The sequence below is a fragment of the Conger conger genome, chromosome 10, assembly GCF_963514075.1.
Source record: "Conger conger chromosome 10, fConCon1.1, whole genome shotgun sequence".
Classification (NCBI taxonomy): Eukaryota; Metazoa; Chordata; class Actinopteri; order Anguilliformes; family Congridae; genus Conger; species Conger conger.
Window position 1 is genome coordinate 5,357,852 of NC_083769.1, and position 23,128 is coordinate 5,380,979.

Below are 23,128 nucleotides of genomic sequence, written 5' to 3' on the forward strand. Positions count from 1 at the left end.
GCAAAAAAAGTCAAGTTCTATAACAGCAAGCATGATGGGCTTGACCAACAGTGCCATTGTTCTGTTCAGTGAAATCATCTACCTCAGGCTTTGAGGAAACTCTTAGCCTATAATGCTCAGTTTGGGTGCAGTATGCACTGATGGAAATAGTCCCTCGGTCTCATTCCTGAAACAACAATGAAGGTGTTCATTACAGGAGTTATTGTTAGACTCTTTCAATGCCTGTAATGCTGTGTGTGTCATTGTTGATAATATACACGTACAGCCAGAAATAAACCATAAAGTGCCATTACTGTATAACGTTTAAAGCAGCAGCTGTCGGTTTTTTAAACGTCATTGTTTATTTTTCCTTTTCACGTTACTATAGCACACCACACCTCATGCAGGATGGAGAGGCAGAGTCAGAACGTCAGGACAGGCCAGATGAATCTAGCTAGGCCACAGAGGGAATAGAAAAGACTGCACAGTACAGGGGTTCCAGACTTAACATTTCTATGATCCTATTTGTGTGGATAATGTTTGGTACCCTTTGCTACGTTATTATTTCAATAGAATGGAAAACGGCGACACATGATTAAATATGTGAATGGCATGGCTGAAAGGGCTGGGTTTAGTCTATATTCGATGAAGTGTAGCGGGTGTTTGGTGAAAGCGCAGACACTGGAGTCTACTCAGATCAGTGTTCTTTTAGCGAATATAGGGAAACTTTACATCAAGTTAACCATGTGAGATATACAGAGGAACATGAAAATAGTCAAATGTCAATCAATTTATTTTCCAGTGATTCACCACAAACTTTCTTTTGGCCAAAGTTGGACAGTTGATCAGATTATATTTTTGCTATGTGTCAGATATACAGTCGGGTCCATAAATATTGGGACATCGACACAATTCTCATCTTTCTGGCTCTATACACCACCACAATGGATTTGAAATGAAACAAACAAGATGTGCTTTAACTGCAGACTTTCAGCTTTATTTTGAGGGTATTTACATCCAAATCAGGTGAACGGTGTAGGAATTACAACAGTTTGTATATGTGCCTCCCACTTTTTAAGGGACCAAAAGTAATGGGACAAACTAACAATCATAAATCAAACTTTCACTTTTTAATACTTGGTTGCAAATCCTTTGCAGTCAATTACAGCCTGAAGTCTGGAAAGCATAGACTTAACTTTGCTGGGTTTCATCCCTGGTGATGCTCTGCCAGGCCTCTACTGCAACTGTCTTCAGTTCCTGCTTGTTCTTGGGGCATTTTCCCTTCAGTTTTGTCTTCAGAAAGTGAAATGCATGTTCAATCGGATTCAGGTCAGGTGATTGACTTGGCCATTGCCTAACATTCCACTTCTTTGCCTTAAAAAACTCTTTGGTTGCTTTCGCAGTATGCTTCGGGTCATTGTCCATCTGCACTGTGAAGCGCCGTCCGATGAGTTCTGGAGCATTTGCCTGAATATGAGCAGGTAATATTGCCTGAAACACTTCAGAATTCATCCTGCTGCTTTTGTCAGCAGTCACATCATCAATAAATACAAGGGAACCAGTTCCATTGGCAGCCATACACGCCATGACACTACCACCACCATGCTTCACTGATGAGGTGGTATGTTTTGGATCATGAGCAGTTCCTTTCCTTCTCCATACTCTTCTCTTCCCATCATTCTGGTACAAGTTGATCTTTGTCTCATCTGTCCATAGGATGTTGTTCCAAAACTGTAAAGGCTTTTTTAGATGTTGTTTGGAAAACTTTAATCTGGTCTTCCTGTTTTTGAGGCTCACCAATGGTTTACATCTTGTGGTGAACCCTCTGTATTCACTCTGGTGAAGTCTTCTCTTGATTGTTGACTTTGACACACATACACCTACCTCCTGGAGAGTGTTCTTGATCTGGCCAACTGTTGTGAAGGGGTTTTTCTTCACCAGGGAAAGAATTCTTCTGTCATGCACCACAGTTGTTTTCCGTGGTCTTTTGGTGTTGCTGAGCGTTCTTTCTTTTTAAGAATGTTCCAAACAGTTGATTTGGCCACACCTAATGTTTTTGCTATCTCTCTGATGGGTTTGTTTTGATTTTTCAGCCTAATGATGGCTTGCTTCACTGATAGTGACAGCTCTTTGGATCTCATGTTGAGGGTTGACTGCAACAGATTCCAAATGCAAATAGCACACTTGAAATGAACCCTAGATCTTTTATCTGCTCCTTGTAAATGAGATAATGAGGGAATAACACACACCTGGCCATAGAACAGCTGAGCAGCCAATTGTCCCATTACTTTTGGTCCCTTAAAAAGTGGGAGGCACATATAGAAACTGTTGTAATTCCTACACCGTTCACCTGATTTGGATGTAAATACCCTCAAATTAAAGCTGAAAGTCTGCAGTTAAAGCATATATTGTTTGTTTCATTTCAAATCCATTGTGGTGGTGTATAGAGCCAAAAAGAGGAGAATTGTGTCGATGTCCCAATATTTATGGACCTGACTGTAATCTGAATGCTTCATCAATAGGCATGAGGTGTGAACAAAATGATAAAATATTTTTGTTGACTTAAAGTTACAATAGGTAATTTAAGACTTCTAACTGTCAAGAGAGGAATTGCAGCAACAAACACGCTCAAACCATAACACTGTTTATCCCACCCCCTTCTCTGTGAACGCGCTGACGTTGAAACGCCATTAGAACCAATTTTCAACCAATGAGCTTAAATGCTTGTACAGCTATACGATGTTTTGGTACAGAGTGCCCACTACTGCATATTTTGAAACCCGAATGTAAGGATTATAAACACAAACCTAGGGTGAATCAGTGAGTGATTTTCAATGACAGGAAGGGATTTACAATTGTCTTGTAACAATGTTTTAACGCAACAATCTTACCTATTGTACCTTTAAGGACAAAAGGACAATTGTGTGTGCCTGCTCAAAGTGCCTGCTCAAATAATCCAAAAACCAAATAACCAAAATTCTACGTCACTGCTATTAGTCTTTGATGAAAAGTCTCAGATTAGTTCATCCTTTTAGATCGTTAAGAGTACGGAGTATTGGCATCAAATATGTTACTATAAGATGGATTAGGATGGCTATGAAGTTTAAAATAGTATAAGATATACTAAATTTAATGAAATTGAACTACATCATACCAGAATTACCCAGAGAAGAAAACATTGCCCCCATATGCACCCCTATGGATTTAGAGAGGCTGTGGGTAAGGGCACCAGTAGAGAGTCTCAGTTAGGTCATTACTCAGGCCAGTCCCACAGGTAACTCAAAATGGCACCCCCAGGGCCAGGAAGGCTATGTGGACCAGTCACGCCACATAAATCTAAATACTGAACACTATTCCAGGGTCCAGAAAAGGGTACAGGTCTCCTCTGACATCAGCCTATTCAACCAATAAAAACAGTTAGGGGCTTCTGCATTTGGGACAACACCCCTGCTGTAAGACACTGCGCTCACACGTGTTTGAAATGACCAGCCAGCTATTTCAAGCTGTTTTTTTTTTTGAAGTAATACTAACTAAAAGAGTAACATTTCCATCCCTTATTCTACCTTTTGTCCCACTCATATTTATAGGCTTCTGGTGTAACTTGAATTGTTCTCTGTTGATTCTGGAGTGTTCCGAGCGCTCCTCCTAAGCATGTCCTGCCAGCTGCCACTTCTCTCAGTGCACTCAGCTGTCTGATCTGTGCAGTGTGATGTGTGTCTGTGCACTCAGCTGTCTGAGCTGTGCAGTGTGATGTGTGATGTGTGTCTGTGCACTCAGCTGTCTGAGCTGTACAGTGTGATGTGTCTGTGCACTCAGCTGTCTGATCTGTGCAGTGTGATGTGTGTCTGTGCACTCAGCTGTCTGAGCTGTGCAGTGTGATGTGTGTCTGTGCACTCAGCTGTCTGAGCTGTGCAGTGTGATGTGTGTCTGTGCACTCAGCTGTCTGAGCTGTGCAGTGTGATGTGTGTCTGTGCACTCAGCTGTCTGAGCTGTGCAGTGTGATGTGATGTGTGTCTGTGCACTCAGCTGTCTGATCTGTGCAGTGTGATGTGTGTCTGTGCACTCAGCTGTCTGAGCTGTACAGTGTGATGTGTGATGTGTCTGTGCACTCAGCTGTCTGAGCTGTGCAGTGTGATGTGTGTCTGTGCACTCAGCTGTCTGATCTGTGCAGTGTGATGTGTGTCTGTGCACTCAGCTGTCTGAGCTGTGCAGTGTGATGTGTGTCTGTGCACTCAGCTGTCTGAGCTGTGCAGTGTGATGTGTGTCTGTGCACTCAGCTGTCTGAGCTGTGCAGTGTGATGTGTGTCTGTGCACTCAGCTGTCTGAGCTGTGCAGTGTGATGTGATGTGTGTCTGTGCACTCAGCTGTCTGATCTGTGCAGTGTGATGTGTGTCTGTGCACTCAGCTGTCTGATCTGTACAGTGTGATGTGTGTCTGTGCACTCAGCTGTCTGAGCTGTACAGTGTGATGTGTGATGTGTCTGTGCACTCAGCTGTCTGATCTGTGCAGTGTGATGTGTGTCTGTGCACTCAGCTGTCTGAGCTGTGCAGTGTGATGTGTCTGTGCACTCAGCTGTCTGAGCTGTGCAGTGTGATGTGTGTCTGTGCACTCAGCTGTCTGAGCTGTACAGTGTGATGTGTGATGTGTGTCAGTGCACTCAGCTGTCTGATCTGTGCACTGTGATGTGTATCTGTGCACTCAGCTGTCTGAGCTGTACAGTGTGATGTGTGATGTGTCTGTGCACTCAGCTGTCTGAGCTGTGCAGTGTGATGTGTGTCTGTGCACTCAGCTGTCTGAGCTGTACAGTGTGATGTGTGATGTGTGTCTGTGCACTCAGCTGTCTGAGCTGTGCAGTGTGATGTGTGTCTGTGCACTCAGCTGTCTGATCTGTGCAGTGTGATGTGTGTCTGTGCAAGGAGTGTTGCGCAATCCACAAGCGCCTGACCTTGACCCCATTGAACATTTTTGTGGGAATTGAAGACTGACAAAAGCCAAGCATTCAGTAACATCACAAGATACTCTTTGGAACATTGTCAAATAATGCTTGGATGACATGCCAGTCCATGCCAGCTTGAGTGCACGATGCCATTAAATCAAAAGGGGGACTATACTAGGAAATGCTAGGAACTAGGAAGCATTTTCACTCGTGGTCTCGGACTTTAGGACTCCATTGTAAATGTAAATGCGGGTTAACCCCTGGCCAGAAACACTGGCCAAGTCTTCAGAGGATCAAATCAGACTGGCATACAGCTACAGGTAAGCGTCCCCAAACCAAAGTTGTTTTGGTTTGACACTCTGCCCAAACTTCCCGGAAGCTGACGTGAGATCGGTGTGGCTGAAGGTGGAGTGACTGGAAATGTACCCAGTTAATAGTTACTCAGGTAGAAAAAGTTTTAACTAAAATTAAGATTAAGATCTGTGCCCCTCCGCAGAGCCCCAGTGGAGGCTTACCCCCATAGCAGGAGTGATGGATGATCACACCGTGGGCCTGAAGTGCAGTCTGGGACTCTGTGTACCTCTGGGTACCTCTTACCCAGCGCAGCATGAGACACAATTAAGCAAGACCCCCTGTGAAGCCTTCCCCAGTGTGCGGCCCTCCTCACGCCTCTTTTAAAAAGCCAGATTAAAAACAAATACCCATGTCCATGCCTTCCCACTGGGTTTAATATGCAGAGGAATCCACCGGACGTGGGTCAAAGACGTGATGGTTTTGAATTCAAATTATTTTCTAAGCTTTGCTGTCCGGTGTACTGGAACCTATGAGTTACTCCCAAAAAGCGCAAAACCCCACCTTCTGGTCCTCTTGGTTGGCTCAATTGCATTAGACGAGATCACAAAACAGTATGAAGGTCTGGAGTCCACACATTAGCAGAGAGCACAGAGCTCTGTGAAATGAGGTTCTCTTTCTGCGCTGACTGAGTGTCGGTGCAGTGATGTGACCTCACGGCCCGTACGCCCTGCCCCCCCCCACACCCTGGCACCCTGGGGGGTTTGGATGGGCTGCTGGCTCACAGCCAGGGACACACGGGGGGGTCGGACAATGTGCCCCACCCCGCTAGGCCTTCTGGGTAACAAGAAGAAAGTTTTCTTTGTCCAGAACTGGCACACAGGAAATGAAAAGTCCCTTGCGAGTCATGCTGTCAAAGGCAGGAGGAAATGGGAAACATTACAGAGCGATTCATGAGAAGCTGGCGAATGATTAATAGCGATGAAAACAAAACACGTTTATGATGTGTGTTTATGTGCACGGGGGGTGTCTGTGTGTTTCTGTGTATGTGTTTCTGTATGAGAGTGTGGGTGCTTGTGTTTGCATTGTGTTTCTGTGCGTCTATGTATGGGTGTTTGTTTGTGGGTGTGTTTATGTACAGTATGTGTGTGCATATTTGTTTGTGCTGCAGTCTAATGTGATGTTTTGCTATTGAATTCCTGAGGATTCTCCGGTACTTCTTACGTAGATGAGGCCACAGAGTTTTATAAAAACCAGATTACAGAGCAAGCTTGAAGTTATTCAAATCTCATGAATTTCAATGTCTCAGCATGCATTATCTTTCCACAACTTGTGTTATTGCTGTATATTGCTGTATAATCAGTGGGATTTCAAATATTATCTAAACACACACAAAATATACTCAGAATAATGTATTCTTGAATATTATATTGAAGAAGAGGAGTGAAGGTATTATTTTATTGGAATAATTTCTACACATATATTTTACTTTGTATCTTCTCTTATTTCAATTTAGCTGCCACCTGACATTCAGCCCTTGGCCTTCTCAAGGGTCTGAACATAATTCAATTCATCAGACATATTTTTATAATTGATACCGTAGGCAGTATTACTTCTATAAATAAGACGAGACACGAATTGAAAAACATATTTGGGATAAATATGCCCCACCACTTATATCACTTTAATCTGATCACACACACACACACACACAGACACAGACACAGACACAGACACAGACACAGACAGACAGACAGACAGACAGACAGACACACACACACACACACAAGAGGAATTAGTTTGGAATGCAACTGCTCATTTGTAGTTTAATTTTGATTTTGATACAGAATAGGTGGCAGCTCAGCAGGGAAGACTTCCAGGGGTCAGATGGACTGAGACAAAGAGCAAATCAATAGCCATGCTGAGGAGAATGGGATATATCTCATGTCTGAAAAGTGTACATTTACACACATAGTGGGACATGAGAACACATACTACTCAAAGTAAACACCAGGGAAGAACACCGTGTTCATCCAGAATCCGGGTGAAGCTGCTCCTGCCCCGGGTTGACGGGACAGTGAACCGGGGCACGCCGCACAGTGAACCTGAGGTCAGATTGTTTTGGTTTTCATTTCTTTGGAGTGGCGGGTTTCAGGAAGAACAGCGTTGGGGTCGCTCCGCGGTCAAAGCCATTGTTGCTATGGGAACTCAGCGGAAGGAGAAACTGGAGCCGCAGAACAGTTGACCCTGTGTGTTTAAAGAGCATGCTGCATGTCCGCCCTCCTCTTCCCTGAGCTGGTTTACTTAACAAAAACCATACCCGTGCATTCAGCCTCCCGCTAACTCAACACATTACGTAACACTACTACATTTCACGCACATTGCACCCAGCCCAGATAAAATAAAACTTGATTTGAAATGCTTCAAGTCAAACATATAACGTGAATGACAGTCAAGGGATCCAAAATGCCAATGTCCCAATAAATACAAAACTACTTTACACACTGCAATGGCAGAGTCTTTCAAACGGAGGAAGACAGAAGAACAGAGAACTGTATGACACAATATGGGAGAACATTTCCAATATGTATTTTGGATATTTCCCTAATTACAGTCACATATTTATGTTTGTCAGGCTAAAACTTGTTTGTTGTCTTTTTTTATTTATTTATCTGTGCTTAACTATTAAAAATGAAAAAAGGACTAAAAACTTTCTCATGTTATTCATATCATGTTCATGGTCACTTTCATATTATAAAGTATACATGAAATCCATGAGGAAAAATGTTGCATATATGCTACAACCTATTAATCATAGAGGGTTTTTTTGAAAACAAATTAAAATGACCATTTTAATAAAGACACTGTTCATCTAAATCTGTTAGGGTTGTGGATGATAAGTCTGAGACAGGGGTGCACAGCAAGGGCCGATCCATTCCAGGATCTTGTGCCGACTTAATTAGCTCAATCATATCTGATCTGTATGAGCACCAGCTACAGAAGTGTATCCTAAACATGTTACTGTGCTCCACTAAAGGAGTGAACCAGCAAAGTTTATAGAATTGTCAGAAAACAAACTAAGGTAGTTGGTTATAATGAAAACCTGCCCTCCACCCCTGGCCTAAGGCGACAAATCTACAAGGAAAAGTGACTATACGCTCACCAAGCACTTTATTAGGAACATTTTTACTTTAGTACATCTACTTAGTCATGTGATTATCTAACCAGCAAATTGTGTGGCAGCAGTGCAGTGCATACAATCATGTAGATATGGGTCAGGAGCTTCAGTTAATTTTCACATCAGCCATCAGAATGGGAAAACAATGTGATCTAAGTCACTTTTACCATGGAATGATTGTTGGTGGCAGACAGGGTGGTTTGAGTATCTCAGAAACTGCTGCTCCTGTGAGCAGCAGTTCTGCAGACAGAAACGTCTTGTTAATGAAAAGTTAATGTCAGAGCAGACTGCCCAGACTGGCCAAAGCTGACAGAAAGGTGATCGTATTGCAAATAACCACACATTACAACAGTGGTATGCAGAAGAGCATCTCTGAATACACAACACATCATAACTCTAAATGGATTGTCTACAACAGTAGAAGTTTAAAAAAGAAGTCTAATAAATACCTAATAAAGTGCTCTGTGAGTGTATGTGAACCCCTGCCATAGTACATAATGACAGCACTATTCAACAGAACTATTTCCAGGAACATATAAATTGTAATATTGGTTGTCCAAAATTAAATGCATTCCAGTTGTTTCTTGCTGTTTGAAGGGAACAGTTTAAACTTGTGAACTGATATTCACACACTGTACGCAGGGTTTGTACAGAAGTGAAAAAAGAGAAAGCGCGACAGTGGAGTGGACCGGGTAACAGACGTTCTACATGCGGCAGGTCTGTGGCAGGACTGAAGCAATGTGGTGCCCCCTGGTGGCTATAGTGCCGCAGTGACGATTTACGGCTACAGCTGCAGGCGAAGCGCCAATAGATGACCTCACTCAGTGGAATTGCACTATCTATGGTACCAGTGCAGACGACGGAGCCGAGGCAGATACTCGGCTCCCTGCTCCTATGTTTGTCTCGCTACAATGAAATCCATAAGGATGAGCATGACCAAAGAAAATATCATGGAAATTGGTATGCTGTAGGCCTACTGTGAATAACATATAAACAATGTTCTGTGTACTATATTCATACGTAGTAAATTAGTCAATTCTAATTTAATAGGCAATAGTATGTGTTCGGATGACGAAGTTGTTTAGTAGTCAACATTTTCTCTCAATATAGTGTCCTTAAAATCCTGGATTATACTGCATACATATTTACGGGGTGTAGTAGGAAAATACTTTTCAGAAATAACTCCTTTTACGAGGTCCCACAGAGGCAGAGACATTTTTTTGGTGATGTTTATTACAAGGGTTCAAGTCTTATTCCCGCCACATTGGACAGTGCACATTTCGGGCACGCACACACTCAGCGAAACCATGGAAATGTCTATATCATCCGAGAATTATAAGTGCACTAGATTTAGAGAAACTTCTCGCTTACTCAATTACCTTCTCATCAGTGTACTCAATTTATGTATGCCACAGTTGGCAAGCTGTTTCGGATACGGCCCTCGAAGATCACGATAAGGGGCGGGTCCGATTTGATCGCACCTGTGCTGTGTCGGCCGAGGTAAAAGGCTATATTAAGTTTAATGGCCAGTAGATGGCTCTACACAACAGAACATGGTTGTACTAACGTGTAGTGGGGACATTACAATCATATTGTCTTTGTAAAGCGTGTGTTTTTAAATTGCATAGCTGTCCTACCTATAACGGGTTTCTTATCACTAACCAGTCATAAACAAAGATGATTTGTCAACAATAACTATCGTTGGTCATTTTTATCTGCATGTCGTCAGAATGAATTTTAAAACGGTCTTCAGAGTGCCGGTGAGTAGCATAAACTCCTTATGTCATAACTCCATGCACAGCACCAAACAATCCGCACGTTCTGCATTTCGTGCAGTGTGATAATTGAACATAAACAGATCGTGTTACTGTAGCTACATTCAGATTTGCTTCTCTAGAGGTTCCTCAAGCAGTTCCTTCCTCATTTTGGTTTGGTATTTAGCTAGAGTTGAAAGTAAATCGCAGTGTATTTCAGTCTGTACATTGTACAAAGGTTTACAAGGTGTACAATTAATCTTTCCATTTGTATGTTTTCGTGCTGCGCATCGTTGGTTTGTTTGGAATGGAGGAATCCATGATCCGTCGGCTGAGCGTTCACGATATGATATCAAAATTCGAAGGTGGAAGGTTGGTATTTTATTTATTTATTTATTGCTAATCGAGGGAAGTTTCCATGAAACGTGTCGCCTATTCTAAGGACTAGAGTTTACAGTGCATGTTCAGCTTGGTCATGTTTTAATTCAATTGAACAATGCTCTTCATTTACATCCGCTGGGTGCAGATTAAAGTGAGAAAGCATAACGGTCTTTAATTGCGAAGCACTTTTTCTGTGGCATTTTCTCTTCATGCTCTAAGATTCCAATACCTGTTCTGCTGTTTGTCGAGTTGCCGCTTGTCAAGCTCCCAATTGTTCACCGGTTCTGAACGATGACCATTATATTTAGAACCTACCTTCTTTTCTATTGCTCATTAGAAAGATTAACTAAAAGTTCTCACAAATGAATTACCCTTAGTTTTTGGTTGCATTTTCAATAGTTACACAGAAGTAATACATAGCGAATGTTCCTGACACAATGTAGGAAGTGATACCATATTATAGTGAATGGATAATATTGTTATGAGTAGATTCTTTACAGGAAGGTGTGTTTAGTGTCTCATAGAAGGTTATCAGGGCTCTATATTATAAAACATTTCATTTAGCAAAAATAGCATGCTGCTGTGGATGAGAGTCTGCAGAATAGAGACAGTAAATCGGCCCTCTTTCGTCATCAGTGCGACTCAGTGATGCACATCGGGATTTAATTTGTCACTGTCTGTGAGTGCACTGGCACACTGGCTTGTAGTCAATGCACAAGGGTTTCTCAGAGTCTAGACTGAATTCATTTTTTAATGGAAGTTCTAGATTCTGACTTTAGACCTCGTTCTTCAGACTACATCCAGAACACCTCACACCTGACCACCTGACCCCTCACCTCTCCTCACACCTGACTACCTCACCCCACCTCACACCTGACCACCTGACCCCTCACCTCTCCTCACACCTGACTACCTCACCCCACCTCACACCTAACCACCTGACCCCTCACCTCTCCTCACACCATCTCACACCTGTCCACGTTTCCCTGAACCACCTTTTTTTTTTTTCACCTTTCCTCCAAATTGAAGCACTTTGTTTAATACTGGATTAGATGGCTGGATTAAGTGTATCAGTATAGTTTGCTTTGCTCTCCTTATGTTTTAACTGATTATTGAATGTATTGTTTACACTGGCTCTCTGTCCTTTTCTATAGTGCTACTCTTACAAACCTGTTGAATGCACTGTTTGTTTTCTAAGTTCCTCTGGATGAGATTGGCTGCCAAACAGAACTGGATCAAATACGTATTCGTTTTGGATTCAAATACCTTTCTGTGCTCAATTGATCTTGCCTGGTGCAATTGAGCCAACCAAGATGACCGGTTGCTCTTTCTGTATTTTATATATAGCATTCCATAGGTTCCGATACACTAGTCTCAGGGCAGTAAGGCATAGAAAGCATAGTATTTTAATCCAAAATAAATATGTATTTGACCCAGGTCTGCTTCCAAATGGGTGTAATGTAGGGTTCTTCTCAGCAGCACTTGGTTGCATTCTGTGCCGTGAGACGCTCAACATTGTGTGCCGTGAGACGCTCAACATTGTGTGGCGTGAGACGCTCAACATTGTGTGCCGTGAGATGCTCAACATTGTGTGGCATGAGACGCTCAACATTGTGTGGCGTGAGAAGCTCAACATTGTGTGGCATGAGACGCTCAACATTGTGTGGCGTGAGAAGCTCAACATTGTGTGGCGTGAGACGCTCAACATTGTTAATTGCTGGTTCTGCAGCTTGGAGGGAAAGGAATGGCTACAGAAGGTGCAGCTCGGAGAACAGAAGCCATCAAGCGCCCCGGACCCCGCCTCTGAGAGCTACAGAGAGCTGACGGACTACGGGCCAGTAGGGGGCGCTAACTGTCAGTGGAGAGGGCTGCAGTCGTTCAGGAGGCGGTCCTGCACCAAGAGGCTGATTCAGAGAGCGGCCCCACCCACTCTGCCTGAGCCACTCATGGAGGAGGAGGAGGGGCTACACAAGGTGTGCGCTTTGCTACGCCGGGTCGTGTCCGAATCACACGCTTCAGTGTACGTGTTGTGCACCCTGGATGAGACCGTAGAATAAAGTTAAATTTTCAGAAAATATAATGCTCTTAAAATCCCAGGATGTTATACCTATCTAAATGGTAAATGTAAATATTGGCATTTGTAAAGTGCCTTTATCCAAAGCTCTGTACAATTGATGCTTCTCATTCACCCATTCACACACCAACTGCGATTTGCTGCCATGCAAGGCACCGACCAGCTCGTCAGGAGCATTTAGGGGTTTAGGTGTCTTGTTCACACGTGCAGCTTTGCTTCCCCTTTTTTCAGCAATAACAACGGTAAGATGTGAGCATGACTGCATCAGGGAGACACTTAAACAGTTTTTTTTGAAAATGGTATTGAGGATATTTTTTGACTACCTCACCCCACCTCACCTCACCTACTGCCCACTGCATACTAAAAATGGACTAAATGGTATACAGTATGCTTAGTAGACAGCGTGTTCTTTGAGGACTCAGTAGTCAGAAGGTTTATTTGGGTACAGCCCTGTTATTGCTGTAAATCTGGTAAACAGCAGTGGGCAGCACTTCACACAAGGACCCATAGGGAAAGCCCATAGGGTTTGCAATCTGCATTAAACTGACACAAACTGTGTGTGTGTGTGTGTGTGTGTGTGAGCGTGTGTGTGTGTGTGTGAGCGCGCTGTGTGTGTGTGTGTGTGTGTGTGTGTGTGTGTGTGTGTGTGTGTGTGTGTGTGTGTGTGTGTGTGTGTGTGTGTGTGTGTGTGTGTGTGAGCTCTATGTGGCTGAACTCATGATGCTGTCTCTCTGTCTCCAGGTGAGAAATGACGAGAAGCTGTATAAGATTGCCAACGAGCTGCTGGAGACTGAGAAGGCGTACGTCAGTCGACTGCACCTGTTGGACCAGGTAGAATTTGCTAAGACTAGTGGAGTCTTCAACCTGCCAACTATCACTGGTTTTACTGTGGAGGAAGAAGCAGGACTGTGGCTTCCTTGTTGGGGCATTTGCTCTGAAATCATTTAATGCAAGACATTTTTTAAAGGTTAAATGCTTTCGATGATTGCTCAATTTGCTAGGCCTTGTGAAGTAAGAAAACTAATTGCATTTACTTCTGAGCCAAAGCTCAAGGCAAATGGATGGCTGACTAGCAGGGTGCTGATCCCTGGTCTATGAGGATCAGCAGGTTGCTGATCCCCTACCCCAGGCTCACGGTTCTGAGCGTGGCCTCGGTTGACTCCCTGCAGGTCTTCTTCTCTGAGCTCCTGAAGGAGGCGCGTGCCTCCGGGGCCTTCCCCGAGGACGTGGTGCGGCAGATCTTCTCCAACATCTCCTCCATCCACCAGTTCCACAGCCTCTTCCTCCTGCCAGAGCTGCAGAGGCGCATGGATGAGTGGTGAGCCTCCGAGACGCAAAGCATGATGGGAACGCGGGGTGTTTATGACTCTGAAATGTCCTGAGCCTTGAAAGTGACATCATGCAGTTAACTAGGATTCTCTCACTTCCCCCCTCTCCATGTCAGCTTTCCTAACGATGCACCTCAATGGCCTGCTATTTGTGGCATCTTATGTTAACTGTTTAGGTTTGTTCTGGGCCCTCCTTTATATTAAACACAGATTTTTCCAACTGTACTCTTTAGTATTAGAGACATGCTCCTTTTAGTATTAGTCTATTTGTCTAATCTTGATAAGAACTTAATGTCAGTGGAAACTGCAACTTCTTTCCATTTAAAGGTACAATGGGTCATTTCAGATTTCCAACGGTCAAGAGAGATATTGCAACAACAAACACCCTCAAACAGCAACACTGTTTATCCAACCCCGTTCTCTGTGAACATGCTGATGTTGAACCGCCATTGGCTGTGGCGATTAGAACCAATTTTCAACCAATGAGCTTGAATTATTGTACAGTTATACAATGTTTTGGTGCAGTGTCGGTCTGTCAACTGTATATTTTGAAACCCGAATTTAAGGACTATAAACATAGGCAGATGATAGGGGAGGATTTTCAATGGGCTTGTCACAATATTTTAAAACAACGGTATTACCTATTGTACCTTTAGTACTTTATTTTCTTTATTTAATGATGCAAAGTTTGATATGGTTTAATTGCTTATGCTACTTCTAGTTTCACACCTGTTCTGACCAGTAGCCAGTACTGTGGAGGTTTATATCATTGAAGCTCTACTGTATGTAGATACAGTAGATGAAAGAGTGGATATTATGAAGCTCTACTCTGTGTAGACACAGTAGATGAAAGAGTGGATATTATGTCTCCTTCAGGGGGGAGAACCCTGGCATCGGAGACGTCCTGCAGAAGGTGGCTCCCTTCCTGAAGATGTACGGCGAATATGTCAAAGCCTTTGACCGCGCCACTGAGCTCATCAACACCTGGATGGAGAAGAGCCCACGCTTCGAGGAGCTGGTGCTGGAAATCCAGGTATGATCTGTCCCAGTGGTAAGATCTCAGCTGGTAAGATCTGTCCCAGTAGACAAGATCTCGGCAGGTATGATCTGTCCTAGTCTGCATGATCTCAGCAGGTAAGATCTGTCCTAGAGAATGAGGGTGCTATAAAATTGGTGAGATGTTCTCTTTTTAAGGTAAATGGTCTGCATTTATACAGCACCTTTATCCAAAGTGCTGTGCAATTGATGCTTTGTGTTCACCCACTTGCACACACACTTGCATACCAATGGTGATTGTCTGCCATGCAAGGCACCACCAGCTCATCAGGAGTATTTTGGGGTTAGGTGTCTTGCTCAGGGACGCTTCAACAAACCCAGGGCAGGGTCACACCGGCAAGCATCCGACTGCCAGGCGACTGCTCTTACCTCCCCACGTTCATGTTATGCAAAGCCATTCATGTGCCATGAAGGTCACATACACTGTGAGCAAGTGATTTCTTCTTCTGCAAAGTATTACCTACAAGCAGTTCAGATTTCAAATTAGTTGAGCAATATCACATGAAGCAAGGCACTTGTTATGAATGTAAAATTTGAAATGAATAAGATAACATCTCATTTTCTCTGGGGCATTTCATCACTCTGAGAGGATGTTGCGCCAGGTCAGTAACATGGAGCAGGTCTGAAGCAACGGGAAAAAATGATTATTTTTTTGTGTGTGCTTGTATAAAAACACATTTGAGATTTCCACATATTCATTTTACAAAATATTTAATTTTCCAGAGACATTTTTGTATTAAAAAAAAGTTACATAAACTTGATCAAGGCTGAGAGCAGAAGCAAGGAGCCAACCAAATTCTGCAGAAGAACTGTGGCAAGTTCTCCAACATGCTTGGAACAACCTCCCTGCTGATTGACTTAGCCAACCCTGTCCTGCAGTTCTATATCTCAGAGAAGTGATGCAGTTTTAACGCAGAAGGGTGGTCACAAAAAATATTGATTTGATTCAGTTGAACTATTCTGCCAAATTACTAAAATGTAATATAAAATGTATAGTATGTTTATTTAGGACCTTTCATTGAATTATTTTTGAAAGAATCTTATCTGTACAGAATGTTATACAGGTGCCTAAGACTTTTGCACAGTACTGTATGTCTTACAGAAATTCAGCGGGCTCAGTGATTGAACTGCATCACCGATGTGTAAACCTTGTGTAAACTGGATTGTGTAAACCTTGTGTAAACTGGATTGTGTGAACCTTGTGTAAACTGGATTGTGTGATGGGCTTTAAACTGCAGATGAGGGAGCAGGGCCGTACAGTGATGGGAACCTTGTCTGAGCTGTGTACAGTGTATGCTGTGGGTACAGGTAAACTGTGTGTAAGGTGCACTTGCTGTAATCTGCGAAAGCGGGAGGTGTGTGTGAGCGCTGTGTGTGAGCTGCATTGTAAAACTGACTTTACTCCGCAGAAGAGGGAGGAGAGTGGGAATCTGACATTGCAGCATCACATGCTGGAGCCAGTGCAGAGGGTCCCACGCTATGAAATGCTGCTCAAAGACTACCTGAGAAAACTTCCGGAAGATTCTCCAGACCGAGAGGGAGCGGAGAGTATGTACAAACTCATTCCCACAGAACACTAGTGATCCATAGCTCACCAAAGGTTTCTTTACCTGATATGTCTCTCCTTCACGGGTTACTTTCAGAATCTTTGGAGATCATCTTTGAAGCAGCAAAGCATTCCAATGAGGCCATTGCAGACATGGTACAGTAACCAGGAGATTCACCCAATTCTGGTTTGACTGTAATATGGAGATGCACCTGATTCCATGTCTCCTTCTCATTGGCTGTCCGCTCCTTCTCATTGGCAGCAGTGCAGTTTGATTGGTCCATATGAATTCTGTGGGAGTCACATTGGCTTCATTGTGCTCACCTTTCGATTACATTGTGACTGAGAGTGAAAGTCACGTTGGGCTGCAGGAGAGCTAGTACAGTCAACACACAAGTAACACTTCTCCATTTTGGATTGACCAATCTCATTTTGCCTTATTTTTGGCCAGGTTAACCTCTTGTTTCCTAATCTGGAAAAATGAACTTGCAGCAGCCGTTCTGTATTTTGCCGATGCTCTGTTGCGTGAGTACACTGGGATAGTCGCAAAGATAAAAATAGAAATGAATGAGTGACTGAAAATGCTCACAGCTCACAGTAAAGAGGAAGCAAGCTGAATGCACAAAAATGCAGTCTGGGGTCACCGCCAAATTTGTGTCCAATACATTCAAGCTATGGCTCACACAAAGGCCTGCTGAAACTAAAACTCAACCCTTGAATTTCAAACTGCTCTCTCTTGTGTGTGTGTGTGTGTGTGTGTGTGTGTGTGTGTGTTTGTGTTTGTGTGTGTGTATCCTGCGTTAGGAGCGGCTGGAGAAGCTCTGGGAGGTGTACTCCACTCTGGGGCTGGAGGGGGAGATGGTGGACCCCTCTAACCGGCTCCTGAGGGAGGGGCCGTTGATCAAGATCTCCTTCCGCCACAACACCCGCAAAGACAGCCACCTCTTCCTGGTGAGACACGCTGCTGTACTGCACCGCCGGGACCTAGCTCAGTCCCCAACTACACTGGATACAACTGTTCTGCCAGTGTAACCCTTATCAGGCTCTCTAATACGGTGTGGGCTTAGCTGCTGTCTGACTTGACACCAGACCTCAATGTTTTGGATTCAAATACTTTTCTGTGCTTTACTGAGAACCTGGAACTGATTACAGGAACACGTGACATCCTGGTTAGCACCATCTGACCATTAAAATTTGGATGATGTCGATACAGTTGACACACAAAGTTGTTAAAGTTTTGAGTCCTTGTTGAGACGGTATGGCCTTGGCCCCTCGGCTGCATCATGGCCATTCTACGGGCACAGAGTTTCCCTATGAATTTCAGTTACAACTGTCCCATTAGCGATATGTTACAGCTCTGTCAGCTAGTGTTGATCACAGTCCGGTATAATTGCCTGAAACAAAATGGGATGGGATTGCAGTAAATGATGCACATTTCTGTCCTCCTGTTCCCTGCAGTTCAGCAACATGCTGCTCTACTGCGTGCCCAGATTCAGCCTGACTGGAGCCAAGTTCCTCATCAAGCACCGACTGGACATAGAAGGCATGCAGGTGACCGAGAATGGAGCAGCCTGCCCCTCTACACACCCCAACACCACCCCAACACTGCCCCTCTACACACCCCAACACCACCCCAACACTGCCCCTCTACCCCTCTACACACCCCAACACCACCCCAACACTGCCCCTCTACACTGCCCCTCTACCCCTCTACACACCCCAACACTGCCCCTCTACCCCTCTACACACCCCAACACCACCCCAACACTGCCCCTCTACCCCTCTACACACCCCAACACCACCCCAACACTGCCCCTCTACACTGCCCCTCTACACTGCCCCTCTACCCCTCTACACACCCCAACACTGCCCCTCTACCCCTCTACACACCCCAACACCACCCCAACACTGCCCCTCTACCCCTCTACACACCCCAACACCACCCCAACACTGCCCCTCTACACACCCCAACACCACCCCAATACTGCCCCTCTACACACCCCAACACCACCCCTCTACACACCCCAACACCACCCCAACACTGCCCCTCTACCCCTCTACACACCCCAACACTGCCCCTCTACACTCCCCAACACAGCCCCTCTACCCCTCTACTCCCTGCACATGGGACGTGATTTTGGTGTGCTGCGTACATGCCCGTGTGCTGCCCTGTGCTCACGCATGTTCTGTGGGATCTGAGGCTGTGTTCACTGGGCTGTGTTCACTGCGCTGATGCATGTTCTGTGGGATCTGAGGCTGTGTTCACTGGGCTGTGTTCACTGCGCTGATGCATGTTCTGTGGGATCTGAGGCTGTGTTCACTGCGCTGATGCGTGTTCTGTGGGATCTGAGGCTGTGTTCACTGCGCTGATGCATGTTCTGTGGGATCTGAGGCTGTGTTCACTGCGCTGATGCGTGTTCTGTGGGATCTGCAGGTGAAGGAGCTGAACGCTGCCGTGATTCCGCACTGCTTCCTGGTTTCCGGGACGACCCGCACCCTAGAGTTTCAGGCCAGGTGGGTGGGGGCAGGGGGGTGGGTGGGGGCAGGGGGGTGGGTGGGGGCTTGGGGGGTGTACGGGTGGGGTGGTGGGGGGTGTACGGGTGGGGTGGTGGGGGGTGTACGGGTGGGGTGGTGGGGGGTGTGCGGGTGGGGTGGTGGGGGGCGTGCGGGTGGGGTGGTGGGGGGGAGTGGGGCAGGCATGGAATGATTACCACTGAGGGCTTCTAGAAAATCAACAAGAAACAATAAATAAAAATAAAAAGTCTGGTCTCTAGTGCAACCCTCAGGTCTTACCTTTCATGTCTCACCATAAAATTATTATTATTACTATTTATTTTATTTTTTTACTCTACACCAGTTTACTGACTGTTACTGTCATGTAATTGCTTGCAATTTTCATTAAATTTGTGAGCCTCTTACTACAATCCTGCATGGATAAGTTTGCTATATGTTTTCATGGCATTCAAAATTCTTTGACATTATGAGCATTTGGCATTCTGGATTCAAACACTTTTCTGTGCTCGTTTTGATCTTGCCCGGTGCAATTGAGCCAACCAAGAGGACCAGAAGGCAAGGCTTTTACATACACCACACAAGTTCAGTAAAGCGTAGAAAGGTAATTGTAGGTCTGGTAGTGAGTGGTCATGGTGTCAGCTCATGTCTCAGTAGAGCAAAGTGGTGATTGGGCGACTGTGCTCCCTCAGGTCTCAGACGGACATGGAGGCCTGGATTAAGGTAATGCTGTCTGGTCTCCTCTTGTTCCTTCAGAAATACCGTCCTGCATGGGCATGGTGCATCCTGTACCGCACTTGCACCTGTATTTTACTCAACATTATACATTTCATTGCTGTGTGGGGAACGTGTCCTGCTGTGTTGTGTCTCTGCTCCAGGCTTGTGGGAATGCCATTGAGCGGAATGAGAAGAATTCAGAGAGCTTCAAGAGCAAGAGTGCCACCAGCAGCCAGAACCAGGAACTGCAGCAGGTGTCTGTGAGTCACGTGTAATGCATATACACGTCAAATTAAATGCTTCTAGCTTTGAAGGTGGCAGTTTGCGCTTGATATTTACTGTGAGCAGTCTCTTGTAATCCATCTTGGTCACAAGACACTTTCTGAGACCTTGAATACAGTGCTCTGTTTCAGTTCTGTTTATTGCCACTGAGACTGTGTGTGCATGCCTGCTGTGTACGTGCGTATGTGTGTGTGCACATGCCTGCCTTGCGTGTGTACACGCGTGTGCATGTGTATGTATGCTTGTGTGTGTGTGGGTGTATATGTGTGTCTGTCTGTATGCATGCTTGTGTGTGTGTGTGTGTGTTTGTGTGTGTGCGCGTGTACGGATGCATGCTTGTGTGTTTGTGTGTGTATTTGTATGTGCGTGTGCATGTGCGTGTGCATGTGCGTGCGTGTATGCGTGCGTGCGTGTGCGTGCGCGTGCAGGTGCTGGAGAGCCAGGAGCTGGGGACCCGTGCCCCGCAGTGGATCCGGGACAGCCTGGTGTCCATGTGCATGCGCTGCGGGGACACTTTCAACGCGCTGATCCGCCGCAGACACCACTGCCGCGCCTGCGGACATGTGAGTCCTGCCCGGGGGGGCGGGGTCTGGGGAGGGGGCGGGGTCTGCGAAGGGGGCGGGATCTGAGGAGGGGCCTGGTCTGTTGAGGGGGCGGGGTCTGGGGAGGGGCGGGATCATGGGAGGGGCCTGGTCTGTTGAGGGGGCGGGGTCTGGGGAGGGGCGCACCGCAGCCCAGCACTCAGCCACGGAGCCCCACACTCCCTCATTACATACACCAGCGTGTCCCACTGCTTTCTGTCCACTGACTCGTGCATTCTCCCACTTAAAGATGTGCATTTCAAAGTACAGAAGCACTCTACCCATAATTCCCTCTGTTGGCAGGTGGTGTGCTGGAAATGCTCTGATTTCAAGGCTCCGCTGCAGTATGACGACAACAAGGTCAACCGCGTCTGCAGAGCCTGCTACAACCTCCTGGTGGGACAGGCGGACGGACAGGAGAAGGAGAGAAAGAAGGGGATACTGGAGGTATGATGTGAGAGAGGAGAGAGGGGTGCTGGGTGTATGATGTGAGAGAGGGGTGCTGGAGGTATGATGTGAGAGGGGTGCTGGAGGTATGATGTGAGAGAGGAGAGAGGGGTGCTGGGGGTATGATGTGAGAGAGGGGTGCTGGAGGTATGATGTGAGAGAGGAGAGAGGGGTGCTGGGGGTATGATGTGAGAGAGGAGAGAGGGGTGCTGGAGGTATGATGTGAGAGAGGGGTGCTGGAGGTATGACGTGAGAGAGGGGTGCTGGAGGTATGATGTGAGAGAGGAGAGAGGGGTGCTGGAGGTATGATGTGAGAGAGGGGTGCTGGAGGTATGATGTGAGAGAGGAGAGAGGGGTGCTGGAGGTATGATGTGAGAGAGGGGTGCTGGAGGTATGATGTGAGAGAGGAGAGAGTGGTGCTGGAGGTATGATGTGAGAGAGGAGAGAGTGGTGCTGGAGGTATGATGTGAGAGAGGAGAGAGGGGTGCTGGAGGTATGATGTGAGAGAGGGGTGCTGGAGGTATGATGTGAGAGAGGAGAGAGGGGTGCTGGGGGTATGATGTGAGAGAGGGGTGCTGGGGGTATGATGTAAGGGTAAAATTACTTTAAAATGTGTATTTGCACACCTGCATTTGAGTGCCTGCCTGCATGGCCTGGATTGGGTGTTTCTGCTTGGCGTCTATGTGCCCATGTTCCTGTAGGTCCTGTGCAGCCTGCATATATGATTGGATGGATTACCAGGATCTGAGTTGGATACATGTGAATGGACCTCATAGTGGGGCATTGAGTCATTTGGCTGTAGAGCTCCTGTGAAGTTCTGCTCAGTCACAGTTTTCACAGCCCGTCTGCCTGTGACGAGAGGGAGACGGGGCCCTCTGGGCACACTCTGGGCTGTTCTTTCAGGCTGGGATTTTGCTGACTTGTGTCTTGGCTCAGAAAGAAGCTGGCGAGGTGTCGGAGAGGAGTCTCATGTGCAGCTTCCTGACCCTGGTGGACCGGCCGAGCAGGACCCGGGGCTGGTTCGTCATCGCCCGAGACGAGCCCCTCATCCTGTACATGTACGCAGCGCCACAGGTAGGGGGCGCTGTTTCCCTCGCTCGCTGTCACTAATCGGTGCCCCTTCTAGTGCACAAATGTCAAATCATCAGGAGGCTTTTCAGATATTCTCTGTTGACCTTGTGTCTTGGTGTGGAGCTTATACATGTGTTCACCATTGGTGGGAAATGAGAATGCAGAGTCCTTCACCTTGTTTTGCTTCCAGGATGTAAAGGCTCAGATCACCATCCCCTTGCTGGGCTATCGAGTGAAGCCTCACTCTGTAGGGGACAACAAGTGTGCCTTTCAGCTCAGCCAATCAAAGCAGGTCTTCACCTTCCTGGCCGAATCAGAGGAGCTCAGGGACCGCTGGGCTGAGGTCATCAATCGGGTGGCCAATGGGGAGGAGCCCGGTCTGTAGGCTGATCGAGAGTCTTTCCACTGTTTTACCAATTACTACTGCTGTGACTAACTGGTGTAATTGTCTGTACCTGATGCATAACTTCAAAATTGTTTGTAAAGTTGTCGTTGTTTAAAAAAAATCATTTTGTAAATATTAATTAAATTATGAAAATAAAGATTTTGTACTACAAGACTGATTTTTCTTCCCTAATTGATGCCTTTCTTTTTTTCATTTCCTGCAATGAGTTTGTTTGCAGTTTGCCTTCCAAACATGAAGGATGAATATTCAGTGTTCATATGTATAAAGAATGCTTTACATTTCTGATGCATTTTAATACTGCAGAGACCTCAAAAATAACCTTTGAGAATAGATGTCCAAAAAACTAAACGAGGAACCATTTTGCATGCTAAAAATTGGCAAATTCTTTTTATACGCTATTGCAGTTAAGAGAAGGTTTTTTTTAACCCAATAATTTAATTTCCCAAAAGATGCGTGTCAAAGTTATTTTTGTTCACGTCATGCATCAGCACAAGGAAGTGGTGAACACAAACATGGCGGAAGAGAGGCTCAAATGCGCCTAAAAAAAACCTTTTTGTGCTCTCTTGGGTACCAGAATGGTAACCGTTCGA

The 23,128-nt window shown here is 45.5% G+C and overlaps 1 protein-coding gene across 2 annotated transcripts; it reads left to right on the forward strand.

Annotated features, from left to right (window-relative positions):
* Nucleotides 1-9,927: 9,927 nt before the first annotated feature.
* LOC133138594 (FYVE, RhoGEF and PH domain-containing protein 2-like) lies at nt 9,928-22,689 on the forward strand. 2 transcript variants are annotated; one of them, XR_009709754.1, is made up of 17 exons: nt 9,928-10,144; nt 10,452-10,510; nt 12,249-12,492; nt 13,335-13,424; nt 13,763-13,911; nt 14,798-14,954; nt 16,387-16,525; nt 16,621-16,679; nt 17,328-17,474; nt 17,982-18,074; nt 18,958-19,037; nt 19,727-19,757; nt 19,913-20,011; nt 20,462-20,596; nt 20,918-21,061; nt 22,002-22,135; nt 22,323-22,451. XR_009709754.1 is itself a non-coding variant. In XM_061257490.1 (17 exons), the coding sequence occupies exons 1-17, from the start codon at nt 10,115-10,117 to the stop codon at nt 22,515-22,517; spliced, it is 1,989 nt and encodes a 662-aa protein (XP_061113474.1). In that variant the 5' UTR covers nt 9,928-10,114; the 3' UTR covers nt 22,518-22,689. The 2 variants fall into 2 exon arrangements, 1 of the variants encoding a protein (XP_061113474.1); XM_061257490.1 differs by having other exon boundaries at nt 21,998-22,135; nt 22,323-22,689.
* The last annotated feature ends 439 nt before the right edge of the window (nt 22,690-23,128 follow it).